The sequence below is a fragment of the Motacilla alba genome, chromosome 1, assembly GCF_015832195.1.
Source record: "Motacilla alba alba isolate MOTALB_02 chromosome 1, Motacilla_alba_V1.0_pri, whole genome shotgun sequence".
Taxonomy (NCBI): domain Eukaryota; kingdom Metazoa; phylum Chordata; class Aves; order Passeriformes; family Motacillidae; genus Motacilla; species Motacilla alba.
The window spans coordinates 5361813-5378367 of record NC_052016.1 but is presented as its reverse complement, the minus strand read 5'-3'; the positions used below and the strand labels follow the sequence as shown (position 1 = coordinate 5378367).

At 39.2% G+C, this 16555-nt stretch overlaps 1 protein-coding gene across 1 annotated transcript; it reads right to left on the bottom strand.

Moving 5' to 3' along the window:
* Positions 1-281: 281 nt before the first annotated feature.
* Positions 282-16555, bottom strand: PWP2 (PWP2 small subunit processome component). Its single transcript, XM_038146036.1, has 21 exons — positions 16460-16555; positions 16234-16346; positions 15443-15537; positions 14985-15084; positions 14332-14475; positions 13785-13920; positions 13129-13349; positions 12516-12659; positions 11723-11793; positions 10877-11013; positions 9638-9786; positions 8873-9020; positions 7689-7839; positions 7163-7343; positions 6069-6216; positions 4976-5084; positions 4630-4695; positions 4265-4483; positions 3047-3197; positions 1915-1989; positions 282-1763 (listed from the first exon to the last, which is right to left on the bottom strand). The coding sequence occupies exons 1-21, from the start codon at positions 16475-16477 to the stop codon at positions 1604-1606; spliced, it is 2736 nt and encodes a 911-aa protein (XP_038001964.1). The 5' UTR covers positions 16478-16555; the 3' UTR covers positions 282-1603.

Below are 16555 nucleotides of genomic sequence, written 5' to 3'. Positions count from 1 at the left end.
AAACGATCAGAGAGTGTCCAGAGGAGGGCAGTGAAGATGGTGAAGGCCTTGAGAAGCTGTGTGGAGAGCACTGGGTCTGTTCAGCCTGGGGGAGACTGAGGGGAGACCTCATGGCAGTTACCTTTAATATTTATACCTCTCCTCTATTCCAACAGTGAAAAGTGACCAGAAAACAAATCCAGAAGAGCAGGTGATATAGGAGCCTCCTTGAGCCAGGTCTCATAAGCTCTTGGAGGTCTATTTCGCACCCAAGATAGCTCAGCTACCTTTGGAAGCATAAAATCAGCAGGATGGCTTCTGTTGCAGTGTTGGAAACAAAGTTTAATAAAAGGCAAAATAACAAATAGAGAAAACCCGAGCTAGGTGCAAGAGGCTCTTGCTCCTGCTAAAACACCTCACAAAAGCAATTATTTTCTTTGTTCTTCTTTTTCTAGTGAATTGCCCAGGCAGGACTTTTTGGCTCCTGTCCATTTGGCTATCCCTAAGTTTGAGGTGAAGTCCCCCATGCCTATGAGGTGTCTTTTCACCTAATTGAGGAGAGAAACTTCTGGGCTTGTTTCCTTTATAAGGGGACAAAGGATAGTTTTGTCACTCCGTCAACAAGGGGCACATTCCTACATTTTCCTGAGAAAATAAATTCTGGTTTATTGGTAATATTTGTAGTATCTTCATTAAAAGCCCTTTCAGCACAAGGCTTGAAAGTATTACAAGGACAGACCAAATTCTTTGTATTCAAGCTCCTGCTCTTATTAGCCAGTTCTCCCATCAATTCACAAAAAACAATGGGAATCAAAAGTTTCAGGTTTTAATATGTTAATAAACAACATTTTAAAAAAAGACACAAAAGGGCTTTCATCAAAAAAAGACAAAATTTTAAAAACCTCAAAAAAATCCAACAAGCCATTACATTTGTAACACGTTCTCTTACAGTTTAAGTTACATTATTGAGTTGGTAATGTCCCAACAAATTTTCACTACAGTATCTCAAGGCTGTCAAGCAAACCTCGACACAAGCTGTAAAGCCCCGTAAATTTTCTCCAATAGCTGCTGCTATGGGTCCTCATTTCTCCTCATTATTGAAATCTCATCAGGTTTGGAGGTTACAGAACTAAAAAAACAGTGTTCCAGAAATATGTACATATTAAATCCAAGTAAAACAACATTTAAAACAAGTTGAGACCAGTATATTTCCAATCAAGAAAATTTTTCTATCCTTTTTAAAATTCAGTCAGTCTAGGATAAGCTTGCACTATAAAATTCACAATACTTAATGTGCAAGGTATTTTTAATGAAGAATAAACTTCTTCCAGTTGTACTTCTAACTTCCCTAAGAACACTTTTTTGTTTTCTTACTTGAAATCAGAAATTATTTAAAAAAAAAAGAAATCAGTTAATCAAGAAATCAATGCTATCTAGTTTACAGCCAAATGGCACAGGAAACAGGCCAAGTGCCATCCATGGCATATCCTACATTTCCATCTCTACCTCCCAGGGAACTCCATCACACTGTTAGCAACTGATGCCACTATGAGGGCCACTCATTCTCAGTGAATACCACTGCATAAAATACTGTCTGAGGTTTTCTCCCTCTCACAAGGAGTAATTAGGAACTCAAATTATCCTTATGAGCTTCTTGCATAAGATAATCACTGTCAGAATCCAATTCTTCTTCATCTCCTGGTGTTTCCTCTGCTGGACGTTTCATGCCCCGCTGCTGTGAAATGGCCAAGGCGTATTTGATGTTGTAAATGTTCCACTCACAGCTGTAAAAATAAATAGGAAAAAACGCTGTTTTCCTCCTAAAATAAAAACAACTCTAAAAGAAGGCTGTCTCAAAAGTTTTAACAGCACACTGTCATCACCCCAAATCACTCCAGGTTTTTGATCTGGACTTTCAAATGTAACAATACATACAGTTTTGAAACATCTTCAAAGTGGCGCTGGATGCTCTTCTGGAGGAACTGAATCACAGGGAGCAGCTTCACTGACCTTGGATGGAGAAAATATGCAATTTGCAGTGCAGTTCATGTTTACATATGGAAATGTAAACATGAACTTTAAAACTTTTCTATATTCTCAAGATTCTAACAAGCTTACAATTTCAATGCCAACTTTTTAAGATAATCATAAAGAAACGAAAGCTCTCTGCTTTTGACTCTGCCCACAATGATTACACTTAATACAAATAATATATTGTGAGAAAGTTCTTCTAATGTCCAAGTGAATCTCAAAGAGCTAATTCTGCTTGCTGCAGCAATGACAGTTCCTTCCAGATACTACAAGACTTTCTGAACAAGGAGGAGTTCGTTTTAAATTGTCCTCTTCTACTTTAGCAGAAACACAGGAGAGATTCTGTTCCAGTCATTTCAGTAACTAAAACATTAATATCCATGTTGAAGCAAGGGAAGAGTTACACAATGCACTGTTTTTTTGCAGGACTTCTTCTCAGATTATCTCTCAGCCCATTTTAAATTTGTAAATTTGCCTGGTTTTGTTCCTAGAAGTCTAAAAATTCCATATTAGGGGTGGGCTGAATATAATTCACTGACCAGTGAATTCTGAATTCTTCCACAAAGTTCTGAAGTACTCTGTAGGAAGGCAGAGTACTACCAGCTACAGTCACAAGCTAGGTCTGTAAAAATGCAATCAGTACCTGCACATCACCTTTCAGTTACATTTAAGTGCATAACTGTTTAAAAACACAACTGCCAAAATCTTACTATCACTCTTGAAATCATTGTGCAGTTACTGTCTAAGCAACTCAAGCAAGTTTTACCTATTGTATTTGAAAAATGTTTCTGCAATGTTTCCTCACAAATCCAGTAACATATTCCAATTCTGTCATACACACCTTTTAGAATCTTTTTAGACATTTAAGATAAGTCCAAACTCTAACTTTTATCATACAGAAGCTGTAAAACTGAAGTGTTCTAATTGTAGTGCATGCATTCTCTAGATTGTCAGTAAATGTTAAGTAAAAGCCATAAACTAACAGGTTTTTAATTTTAATATTCTTGTCAGCATTTTCACTTTCATGGGATCTCACCTTGTTTTCAGCTTCTGTCCATGCAGCATAAGCAACTTATGAGCCCAAATAAGATAGAACTCCAAGTGACAAGAGGTCTCAAATGCAGAGGCCAGGAACTCCAGTAACTTCTCCACATACAGGTCTGGCAGTGATGAGCAGACAACATCAACTGGGCAAAAAGGAAAAAAAAAACCATAAACATTCAACAGAACTGAGTTGCTATTTGGAATAACATGAAAGAGACCACAGGAGAGCATGGGGGAAGGAGGAGAAAGCAGCATTTTGGCAAGTGGTGGATATTTAGTGCTGTATTTCAGGGTACAGTATTACAATCTCTCAGGGGATAAATGTTCCTCCTTTGAACCTTCCAAACACTACTGTATTTAAAAGCAAGAAATTAATTCCTCCCCCTCCAAGTTCTTCCTCCTAGCAGATTACTCTCCCCAGCAGCACTCCTTCAGAATTTTTACTTCCACCCTTTTCTCCTTTTCTAAAGTAACTTTATTGCTGCTGCTCCTGACTTCACCCAAATTTCTGTATTCAGTGGAACTAGTTATGCACAACAATCAGAGGCAGTAATACCTGAAAAGACAGCAAAGTCACCTGCCCACACAGGAAGCATCTGTATAGTGCTAGCAGCAGCACAGCACAAAGAAACAATTTAGAAGCATCCAAAATAATCTCACATTTAACTAAATGACCTCATTATATATAGTCCACTCTCAAACCCAGCTTTTGCTTAACAGGCACACAATCATCCTGTTAACAATGGATTACAACAGCTTCTCCTCAGTACTCTGGCCTTCCAATCACTTTCCAAGCTCTCCACCATATTTTCTGGAGTATCAATGTCTTTTCTTGTGCTGTCAGTCCCAGAACTAGGTACAGTACTCCTGATGGTGCCACAAGTGCTCAACAAACAAGATTCATCACTTTCCTCAAACTGCTGATTACATCCTTGCTACCAGTTAATGGTCTTCATCCCACAGGCACAGTGCTAACTCAGGTGAAACTTGATGTGCCCCTCCAACACCAGCTGACATCCAAAAACTCTCCCTGTACCTCTGGGCCTGATCAAATTCCATGCTGAGAAGTCACTAAATAAGCATGAAGTAGATGGGTAAAATTAAAACATAAATTAACACTAAAAAGTCTGCCTTTACACCTCAACTTACCTTGGCTCACACATGTCTGTTTACAGCTAGCTCAGCCCAGTTTCATGGCAGATCCACTCACCTTCACTGCTAGGCACAGCCTCTATCACCTCCTGAATTAATTTCTTTTCATTCAGCTTGAAGGCCATGACAATAGCCACAGTGTATTCCTTCTGAGTCAGTGTTTTGTGGATATTGCTGGGTGTGACATCAATATCCAGCTCAAAAGGATCAAAAACTAGCCCAGAGTCCAGTGAATAGAGCAGGAGACCCTCTGTGGTGGTGGCTGCCCAGCTTCGTCCTAAAAGAGAAATAACAGTATTTAACAACAAAGAGGGATGTTCTAGAATGGAAACAGAAGAGTAAAGGTAATCCTCCAGTACTCCATTCTTTCACATGTTTCATATGGAACAAACAAAAATTCCTAAATTAACAGTTGATACTAACCTGTAGGACAGAATCGCACACAAGTCACCCTTATTTCTGGTTTAAAGTGTCGATAGCTCATGTCACCTAAAAGAGAAATTTGGAAGTGATTTAACACGTTCACCACAAGTTCACAGTCAGTTATCAACTCTGACTACGATGTTACCATTAAATAATGTGCAGCATGGTAAAATCTGGCAGAATTCAAGACTGGCTAAGGAAGGCACAGTCCATGTCCAAGAGATCCTACAGTTTAATTGGTGGGACCAAATTTTGTAATCCTGATGTTAAAACTGAGCTAAACAAGTCAAACCCTTCTTATCTGTGTCATAAAAGTAGAAACAAGAGAGAAAAGCCAAAGCCTTACCTCTTTTTACTCCAGGAAGAGGGATGGCAACACCTTCGTCACCTCCACCGCCTTCATCAATCAGAGCCATGCTGCCAAATTCAGTCATTTTTCTCCGATCTAAGTACTCCTGGAAAGACATGCAAGTTCCATTCACTGCACTGAATCTCTTCTCAAACAGCAGAGCTCAGTTTAGACTGTGCTTTCACATTATTACAGCTTTGTTCACTCCAGAGAAGGATGCACTGTTTGCTTCTTCAGCTGCAGCCCTACTCTTTCCATCCTGCAGGTTCCATAACTGCACTGTGCTAACGCAAGGGCTGTGTGGCCAGAACACTGCAAATGAGATTTTAGGCACTTCACAATGCAAGTGAGATTTTAGGGACCTCCCCGGTCCCCTTTTATAAATACCCATCCCCTCCAGGATTCTGTTTCAGCTTGTTCACTTTCTTTTAAGCCAGATGTTGATCTACACCAGCTCACAAAGGAGGATACTTGGAACCACAGTCAGATACAGCCTGACATGAACAACAATCATTCTTCCTGGTAAGGGGATGGTGGAAAGGGTTACTGGAATTTTTTTCAGATACAGCCTGACATGAACAACAATCATTCTTCCTGGTAAGGGGATGATGAAAAGGGTTACTGGAATTTTTTTTCCCTTCTGATGTTTTTCATAATTCACTTTACTTTTGAAGGAATTTAATTTGGCATTTGGCAATATTCAGAAACAGAGTTTATAAAGGTCAGTGATGTTGTTCTGTGTCCACAAAAAAAAAATCCTTCATTTCTTTGCTAACACAAACTGACACCCAGGGAGTTAGCTTATTACAAAAGGTTGGTAATTTAAATTTCCACTTCCACTTTAAATCTAGTGCCAACTAACTTAGTATGCTTGAAAGTTCATTCCATTCAACACAAGCACACTACAAACCTGGAAAGAGTTTCAGGAATTAATTCTGTTCCAAGAGGAATATTTCCTTCCCCCTCTCCTGCACAAAAATAAACCCATTCTTTAAGAAACATTCATGAATCACTCTCAATGAGATGTTATATGAAAACCAAAGTCTTGTGGGGGTGAGGAAATTTAAAAAAGACTCCTGTGTTCACATACCTCCATTGCGTCTAAAGAATGGTTGCATGAAATTTCGAATTTTTTCATAAGAATCTGTTCCTTGACATTATATATACAGACAAATTTTGACAATCCACCTGCCAGAATAGACTGACCATCTGCTGAATAGCACAGAGTTGTAAAAGATCTGGTAAAGGAAAAGAGAAAGCAGTTTAATTTCACTGCCACATCTGAGCTAAAAGATATGAGTACAGTGTGAAGACTCAGAAAATAACCACTCCATGGTAAAAGTGGAGATCTTCATTCACAAGGCATGTACTTCACACACATTTACTAAAAAGCATTTGGTGCTTTACTATGAATCACAGACAATTTAGAACATCAACAGCTTTATGAAATACTTCCATTCTTCTGAATCTGAGTCACAGCTCAGTCAATGAGCTCTCAACTACATCACGCATGACACTGAAAGACAGTCAGAAGAGCTACAGAAAAACCAATGCCATGGCATGTTTGAAAGACATGGTTGAGAGTTCCCCAGCAAAAAAATATGGCTTTTTTCCAAAACTTTTTTCCAAAAAGTTATTGTTTCTTTTTTTTTTTTTTTATTTTGAGTGGAGGCAATATGGAAAAAAAAAAGGGGGGAAAGAGAAGAAATAGCATTTCTTAGATCTATTTTTTGACAGCGCACAAATTTAACTTGCCTTTAAACATTACTTCACATGCATAGCAACAGGTAATAAACCCCATATTTTAATTACCTTCTTTAAAAAATGTAATAGTTTCTACATACTAAAGGTTGTACACTAGCATTTCTGTAGAAAGATATCTACTAAAAACCCATAGCAAATTAACACCTTGGCCTGAGAAGCTTAACATTATGTTGGCAACCCAATTTCCTAATAGATAAGAAAGAACATGTGCTCAGAATGATGCTGACCAGTGAGAGAACACAGCCAGCTACAAAAGGAAGGCATCTAGATGTCAGGCAGGCTTTTAAAATCCAGCATCAGAATGAGGAATATCTGAACAGCAGATGCACTCTGCAATCTTCATGTAGAAAACAAATGGAAAAACAACTCAAAAGTAACCCAGCGTGGCACCCTCTTGTCACTGTGGCCCCCTGGACGTACTTGCCCTTGGCTGCCTGCTTGGCAGTTATTTTATCCAGCTCCTTCCTCCCCATCTGGAGATCATGCCTGCCCTCAATGGAGCCAGTCTGCACTGCATTGTCATGATCCCAAAATGTTATCTGGCCATTCAAAGCAGCAACTGCGAGCTCCTTGCCATCAGGACGGAAGGCAACAACAAGAACTGCAAAGAATTTAATAACAGTTAAAAATGCAGTCAGATGCTTTTCTAAGAAAATACCCTAATTTTTCTAGGATCTTATCTCAGCTATTAGAAAAAGTTTAAGAGTAAAAAGTATGACTGTACTTTTTCCCATGGACAACATACAAATGTTTAGTTAATTATAACACTAAGCTAGAATAAAGTATTTATTGCACTGTTAACCAAGCACAAGAGTGAAGTATCTGAACTTTTGATTTCCATTTCCATGAGTGAGTCTCTCTGTATTTGACATGTTCTGTTGCTGTTAACATATTTTACATAGTATTTTTATATTTGATAAAAGATGGGAAATGAAACAAAAATTACCATCTGAGTTTATTATTAATGTCTCCTTAGTTCTCCAGCTGTCCAACATATCCCATAATTTTACAGTCTTATCCCAAGAGGCACTGGCTAGAACACACTTCATTGGATTAAAGGACAAGCTGCTGATGGGACCCTCATGACCTGCTAGGACCTAAAAAGAGAAGAAAAAACAACCTGGAATTAGGTGAAAGAAACTGAAATCTGTGTTGTCTGCATTCAGTAAACTCCAGACACAGACAATAAACCATGCCTGACTTGTCCACACACATTTGAGATCACTTTTGGACACAGGGCATGATACACGCCAGTGATTCTCAACTTTTTATTTTCACAAGTTTTAAAAAAATTCCCTGAAGTTGCTACCACTGTATAGGCATCTACAAGCACTCCTATGCACACAATTTAGGAATGCAGTGTGCCATTTTCCTCCCTCCTTTCAAAACAATCAGACTAATTGTGAAAAACCAAGTGATTACTCTGAGAATTCAGTATCTCCTGCAGCTGACAGCACTTCAGAATAAAAACAAAAATAAAAAACTGAGAATAAGAGTAACAGAGATTTTCATTTCATGGAGTTCCTACTCCTCAAAAATATCAAGGAAAGAAACTAAACTCAAAACTCTGGAGATCCAGTCAAGTATATCCTGAATTACTGTAGTGATCTGTATTCCATGGCTGTGCCACATTAAATACGTGAGCTCTTCTACTTGTACAAGACATACAGGAATGCTTAAGAATTGAAAAAATAATTGAAAAATTATCCCCCTGCTCTGCTCCACCAAAACCCTTAATGAAATCTGTATCAGTTTTACTACAGCAACTACAATTTCTTCATTACCTGCAGGAAATATGTAGACAATAACATCTCTGAACAAGGAGGAAAAGATTCTTGTGCCCATGCGTTAGCTCAGCAACACTCACTGGTGCTACTTCATCACTTAGAAAGAGCTCATTACTCAAAAATTTTAACAACTATTTCCCACACAAATTCAGGGTGAGCTCCATGCAATGAATAAAGAAAAAAATGCTGAGAGCAACATAGTGTAGCTCCAGTTTTTGAATATAAATATAACAAAACACTTCATGTTGTATTGAAACCCCCCTGGCTAATCCCAAAGTTGCTGAGTATCACCACACTTCACACAGGGTTAAATTCAAGCCCTCCCAATACTCTGGGTCCTTACATCCAGCAGCCTCCCACTCTGCATTGACCAAATGAATATTTCAAAGGAATCCTGGGAACCAGCTGCCACAATCTCACCACTGGAGTCCACAGCTAAACAGGAGAACTGACTTGGTCGTGGAGATGTGAAGGTACGGAAATTCCGGTACCTGTTGAAAAAGTGAAAAAAAATTATGAGAACATTTTACATAGATTTAAATGTGTGTTTAACAAGTTTATTTACAAAAGGAGTTCATTTGTTTTGTAAAGACTTCTAAGCTACGTACAGAAAAAATATTGTTTTTATAAAACTAGGTGTGATGCCTCAGCATGATTGCAAGATCCAAAAGAAGTATGAAAAACTCCGCAGAAATAGGAGACAAAAATACTCTCAGGAGCTTTCTTCTATTAAATAGCATGTGTCAATGTTTTAGAAACATGGGCTTGTTTTCACACCCAGTTCTGTGCACAGCTGTATTATACTATGGAAAGTGTCGTTAGGAAAGTGCATCCTCCCCATTTGAGCAAAGCCAGACAATGATTTTCCTGGATGTTCAGCTTCTCTGAGGAAAGTTCTTCCAGAATTTTCTTCACAGAAACTGGATGGAGTAAGAGCATTCCTAATAACTCTCTAAATTTAAATCAAAGGCTGAGCCAAAAACCAGTAAGGCAGTGCTGCTCACCTTTATGAGACTTCAAACAAGCAGTCAGCAATTTGCTGTATTTTGGGGGGAGTGTGAAAGCTGAGGACTAAACGAGACACGAAAGCTTTCATGCAAAGAGTTACCTGTGCAGATCAAAGGCACGCACTGTTCCATCGAGGGAAGCACTCAGAACAACATAACCAGTGGAAGTGAAAGTTACAGCAGTTACCCCACTGTTGTGTTCTGTAAAGGTGACAAAACAAAAGCTGCTCGAAGTGTTCCACACTTTCACCTGCAGGACAGACAAGAAAAGACTTCTTGGAATCTCCATCATCAGTAAAGAGAGAAAACAAGAGTAAGGCAGCAGTAAAGCAAACCAAATTAACTCTGTTGAACTCTGCAACAGCATAAAAGACTTTGAGTAATAGCAGTCAAGAGACCAGAGCTTACCATTAAACCTCTTAAGACACATTTGCAACATAAAAATCTAAGTGGAGACAGACACAAACAAAGTTGAAACAAAGTTAATAAAGGAAAGTAACACTTGGTGAGCATCCTGAGCTTCGAAGCTTATACGGTCAAGTAAGACAGGCATCAAATTCAGAACCAACTCTAAAGCTATTACAGAAGTTACAAGTGAGATGATATTCCAGTTGTTTTTTGGGTTTTTTTCCCTGAACAAAAATGTTATGCATTTAGCTTTCTGCAGTTTGAGACTTCTCGGTTTTGTCCAATTTTCTTCCTGAATGGCAGAAACCATGAAGTGGCAGATCTTTTTCTGACATTTAAAAGTTTTGACAGGACATCAGCTACTACTGTTTTCCCATTTATGTGCCAAGACATTGTGGCAAAACACCTTTTAAAATAAAAGTACCTGTACACACAGCCTATCATTTCAATGCAAGTCATTCTGAGAAGTTATTTTTTCTTTTCAATAACAAGCTTCTGGAATGGCACATTTCAACAAGAAAATTGCACTTGCATAAATCATTTGAAATTAATTTCATATCAAAAAACAATTATTAAAAGGGCAAGAAATTGGGTAGCTGAAGTTCATTCATCCCAAGATATCACAAGACCATAAATAAATTAATATTGCTGAATCAGTTATTTTTGCATTTATGGTGACTGGACCTGTAATAATCAGAAAATCACCTGCTAGAAAGCATAAGTGATGCAATTTGCAGCCACAGGTAGTCACAAAGCAAAATATATAAACTCTAGAGAGAAAAATCAAAACATTTAAGGAGAGGATAAAAATTTATGACTTTATAAGAAGAAAAATATGTACCAATTACAGTAACAGAGCTTTCTACATAAAATGGAAAGTCTGCTTAGTATGTTGTTAAAAGTTCACATTCCAGCAATATTGCCTCACTTACTTTGCCATCCTCCCCTCCAGTTACTATGTACTGTCCATCTGGAGAATATGCCAAGGAAACCATGCTGTTGAAATGGCCCTGCTGCTTCAGCACGTAGGACTCGCTCTGCCATTCCCACACCAGGAGCTGACCCAGACCTGTGAGCACAGCAGGATTAACCACAGCCACCAAGACAACAACCCTGCAAATGCAAGCCACAAAATACACTGTGGCAAGCAATGTCAAAAAAAATCCCCAAAGGTTAATGCAGACAGGTTGAATTCTGCATCTTTCAGTCTAATAAGAGCTTTTTCCTTTTATAACTTCAAGGCAATTTCCCCAAAAAATTTCCTCCACGAGCTGTTACTTGGAATAATGTTTGCAATACTACAACAGCAATGCTATCAACCAGTTGATAAAATAGCTGGAAAGAAAAGCAGGGCTGCATAGAAGAGTACAATTTTGGGTTTCATGCAAACCATTATGGACAGGGTGGGAAAGCTGGAACATCCAGGCAGGTTTGTAAAATGCCATGGGCAATATGTGGCAAAGGGAGAGAGAACTGCCCAGAATGAAAGCAGAAATTAACTACAGGGGATCTGGGGTCTCCCTAACTCTGTTAAAACCTTTCCTATATAAAATATGTATTTTTTTCCTGTCTCGGCAAAATACTTTCTTGAATCATCAGAATTCTGTGAGAGACTAATTAGTGATAATTTCTTTACTACACCTAGACACCAGAGATATGAGACTATCGATTATTTAACATTTGGAGTCAAAACTAGCAAGAGAAATTTGGGCCTCATGCCCACCACATTCCTTATCTTTCCCATGAATACAGACCAAAAAAAAAAAAACCTGACAAACCTGAACATCCAAAGGCAATCCAGTCACCAGTGCAGTTGATAGAAATAGAAGCTATCCTTTGGTCTGAAATACTGAAGTAAGAGAATTAACCAATAAACAAACTTGTGTGATAAAACTTCAAGTCTAATATTTATTAACGCTGTTCAAGCAAGTTGTTTGATTGTTTTACTGAACTTCTGTACCACTGTAACACCAAAACCCACAAAGTTCATTCCTTTGCTCCACTCTAAACCATCAAACATTCTTTATTCAGAATGAAGGCAGAGTATCTACATCCCAAAGATGTACTTGCCAACAGAGTAAAACTCCTCAAATTTAAGAAAATAAAACAGGGTTGGTTTTTTTTGTACATGGAAATTATTAAGCTGGCATCCTACAGTTATGGAAAAGAATCTGATTTGATTTCTCAACTTAGACTCAATTTACAGACAATTTTACATATGCAGAACTCTCCAGCTAATATTTTCTACAAAGAAATTGAAAATATTAAAATGGACAGAATTAAAGAAGTCTAGCCAACAACCAGGAACTCCTGAGCAGTTTGGACCTCATTTTTCCAGAATAAGGATTGGAATTATATGGCATTTATTACATAAATTTATGGTTCCGCCTTTCCAGAAATTACAGTATTAAATAGACAGTTATGTCTTGAGATTTTTGTGCTCTTTTTATTCACCCTTCACTGCTTAACATGATGTGTTCTCAATGGAACAAACATGAAACCCCTGCAAAAAAATATATTCCCTTCCCCCACAAAAACCAACCCAAATACAGTGACAAGCCCATGCCTCACCTCAAGGAATGGATCAGATTGAAATCTGGGAGCTCGTGGAGGTGAAAGACTCCAGAGGCAAAACCAGTGACTAAAAGGTGTGTCTTCTTGTGATAGGCTGCAGCTGTCAGGTTATTAAAATCTCCCTCTTTATTGAAAAAATACCTGGCACCCAAGAAACAAGAAAAAAGGTGAATGTTGAAGAACAGGGTGTTGTCAGAGCTGCATCCCTAAGGAGCTCACCAAAGAGGCTGATGAGCCACCTTTATGTCATCTCCTGAAGTCAACCAACCCCTTCTGGCAAGAAACCAAAGCCTCAAGACTTAGAGAGGGTACTGTAATAAAGATCCCATTTACAATTTCTGAGTTCCAAACAACAGCACACCATGAGCCAGTATTTCTTATCTTGTTAAAATTACACTTGTTATTCTGAAGGTGAAAGGTAGTGCCCATCATATAATTAAGGTAAGACAGACAGGAGTTCTCCCAGAACTACTTAAAATGGGATCTGCAGTAAATTTCTAAATCCTGGACAGTTTTATACTGCTTTGAGTAAGTTATAACTGATGAAAAAGAACCCAGTACAATAAATCCCCATTACAACTTTAATTTTTGATAACTGAAAATCACTTACTTCGCAACACGTGAATATTTAACTTTATTTCTAGTCTCTTCTTCACTTGGATCAGCTTTCCCATGAATTTCTTCACCCTTGGGCTCTTCAAGCAGCTCTTCATCATCTTCTGCTGCCTTCTTTTCCTTTGCTGCATCTTTAGGGGGCATGGGCTTCAAACCATCCAGCTCAGTGTCACACTGCCACACACACAGAGCTGCATCCTGGCTAATTGTGTACAGCTAAAATACAAACACACAAATTATTATTGTCCAATATCCATGCTCTTTTCTCTGCAAAAATATGAATATGGACTTGCAGAAGGGTTAGCAAGTGTGCATTCTATTCACAGGATAGAATCCAAGGTGCTTTGAACAATGAGTTTTACTTATCCTGAGAACTGGTGAATTATTTGCCTGCCCTCAAAAATATTTTGCAAGGACCAAAGGCAACTTCATTACCAGTCAGCATCACAGCTAAACTAAATCATTTTCTCATATTTAAAGTTATAATGTTTTGGTTGAGCAAATTCAAACACATAATGATGGCAGAGCAATCAAGAGACACTTCTGTATTTTCTAAATTCTGAAATATTGTCAAAATAGCCACCTACAGATAAGGTTCTGCTTGCACTACTTTAATATTACAATTCAAGTGTGTTGTGTGATTATTCATACATCTAGGCTGTTCTCTTCAAAAAAGCAGGCAACTATGACATCCTTATGGCCTCCAAGAGAGTAGTAGATCAAGTTTGCCCATCGTTCTGCTCCAAACACCCATGTAGACATGTCCTTGCTCCCCACTGCAAAGCACCTGCAAAAGAAAAACAGAAAAGAAAATTAGAACACTGGACTGCAAAACTCCTCCCTGGCTGGAGAATGTTCTGAGCTCAAATCCACCAGCCACCACTTTAATTTCACAAACAAGTGTTGTCAACTGTGGTTGGTGACTGTAGCAGAGGTAGAAGGGGCTAAAACACATTCAAAAGGTCAACCCTGCTCACATTCCTAAGATATGTTCCTTTCATGAATTACTATGCATATTCAAGTAAGAATCCATTGCTGATTCCCAATTTTATACTTTCTGGTCTGCCTAATTGTATTTTTAATTAAAGACAGAATTTTTAAAGCTACTACAATACTTCAGAGGAAAGCAAATGGGACTGCAACGTGCATTGAAATACCAACATGTGCAGGTAAACAGTGCTTCAGTTGAACAACTCACTTGGAATCATCAGTCCAGTCAATACAAGTTGTTTCATCATATGGGCCATAGTAGGTTTTGTCCAGAACGAATGCATTAAATTCTCTTTTCTTCCCAGGAGCGTGGTACAGGTAAGCAAGATTGTCTTTTGTAACCACAAATTTCCTGGCGTAAGGAGGGGGAAAAAGACGTAATTGCACACAAAGCTGATAAAGCAAACAACTGTTCAGTACAGACTGCAACACAATGAAGCAATACAATAATAAAGAGGTTCCTGCACTACTGAAATGACAAAAATGGATCGATTTTTTGAACAAAAAATTTTGAATGGAAAACAAAGTATTTGCAGATAGATATTATCCCCCAACTTAAGCATTATAAAAGAGAAAACCTTCAGTAAAAATCACTGGGGTTGAATAATGAAATTCTTATTCTCAAAGCCCCAAAACAGAAGGAAAAGTTGAAACACTCAAACCAGGATATTCTATTTCCAAGGCTTGGCTTTCCTTCTTTTCTCCCCCTGTCAATTTCACAAAGTGACCCTGATCAGCTCAAAATCTCCCCTCACTCATGAATAGGAAACATTCCCAGATTGGTTAGGATGTCTTCATAATCAACTAGGTTTATGGGGCAATTCCTGCTGTTTTGTTCTGAAGCATGCACTCTTTACTTACTTGCCATCAGGGGAAAAGCTGACACTGTGAACTGGCTTGTGAAAATAAAACTGATGTATCACACATTTCCCAATCAAACTCACAAGCAAGGCAGCTCCCTCTGTAAGGGCAGAAAGAAAGGGTCGTAAGAATAACTGAGTACCCAAAGAAATCATAACCCTAGAAAACATTATTTTCTTAGAGAGGAGGGGCAAAACCTTTTCAAGACAGTGTGCTTAATATCATTAAAATAAAAAAATACAGTCCAAATTATGAGACACTATCCAAATTCTGTTAACAAGTTATTTTAAAATTCTGTAAATAAAGATACCTTCCCCAAAAATTCTAATGCAATTTCTAAAGCAGACTACTTCCAATTTTGTGTTAAGGCTGAACATCTAACAATACAGATTTCCTCCCCTCAAGGCTGCATTTTTACTGAATTCTTTTGTAAGACAGATATCTCTTTGTGCAAGTACCTTCATCAATTAGAATGGCAAGGTTTCCATCTGGAGAGAGCCCCACGCACACAATATTGAGCCGTGTAGCCAAGGGCAACGTCTCACACTTGTTACTGCAACAAAAAAACACAGAACTGTAAAATGGGGACAGGAATGCAGGAAGAACATCAAAGGTTTGATACCTTTGTTTAAGGCCATAGACAAAATTTAATGTAAAACCCCATCAACTTTGTTTAGCTGTCAAAATCCTTGAACACCAGCTAGGTGGGTTGTTCTGTGCAGGGCCAGGAGCTGGACTCGATGATCCCTCCAGTCCAGGATGGTCTGTCATTCTACATGACAGGATTATAATTCCAGGCTCCAGGATGGTCTCTAACTCTACATAACAGAATTACAATTCCAGGCTCCTGACTGGAATGCAGGCACAGGGAGCATCGATCACAACTCTGGCACGCAGGAAAGGCTGATGATGCGCTAATTCTTGTTATACACAAGACAGAAGCACCCAAAGAAACCATACAACTAAATCAAACACAAATCTATTTCTTCCTTTTTATTTTTTTTCCCTCTGAAATACACCTTTAGGTAATTCCCCTGCTATTCTCCACACGGGTGTACCCGCACAACACCGTGACAGGCACTCCACTAGGCAGGCCTCTACCTTTTAATGCTAAAGCAGATGCTTTCCAGGACACTTTGGCAGGCCGAGCATCCCGGAGAGCCCCATGGATCGGGCTCCAAAACGTCCTCAGAGCTTTATTCCCCCCGAAACCCTTCGAAACCCCCAGGCCCTTCCCCGCCCCTCTCACTTCTTGAGGTCGAAGAGGGAGATCCTGTTGCCGACGGGGCTGAGCAGGGAGTTGCCATCGCGGGTGAAGCTGAGGTTGCCGCGGCGGTACACGGTGCCCAGCAGGCCGGAGAACTGCGGGGGCAGGAAAGGGCAGGGTTAGAGGGGTTGCGGAGATGGGGACCGGGGGAAGATGACGGGGAGGTGAAGCTGTGGGGATCGGGGGCTGCCCCCCGGCCCGCGCTCACCCGGTACGCGAAGCGCATGGCGGCCACACGTGCGGAGCGCGGCCGCGGAACTGCGGCACCGAGGGGCGGGAACGAGGGAAGGGAAGGAAGGGAGGA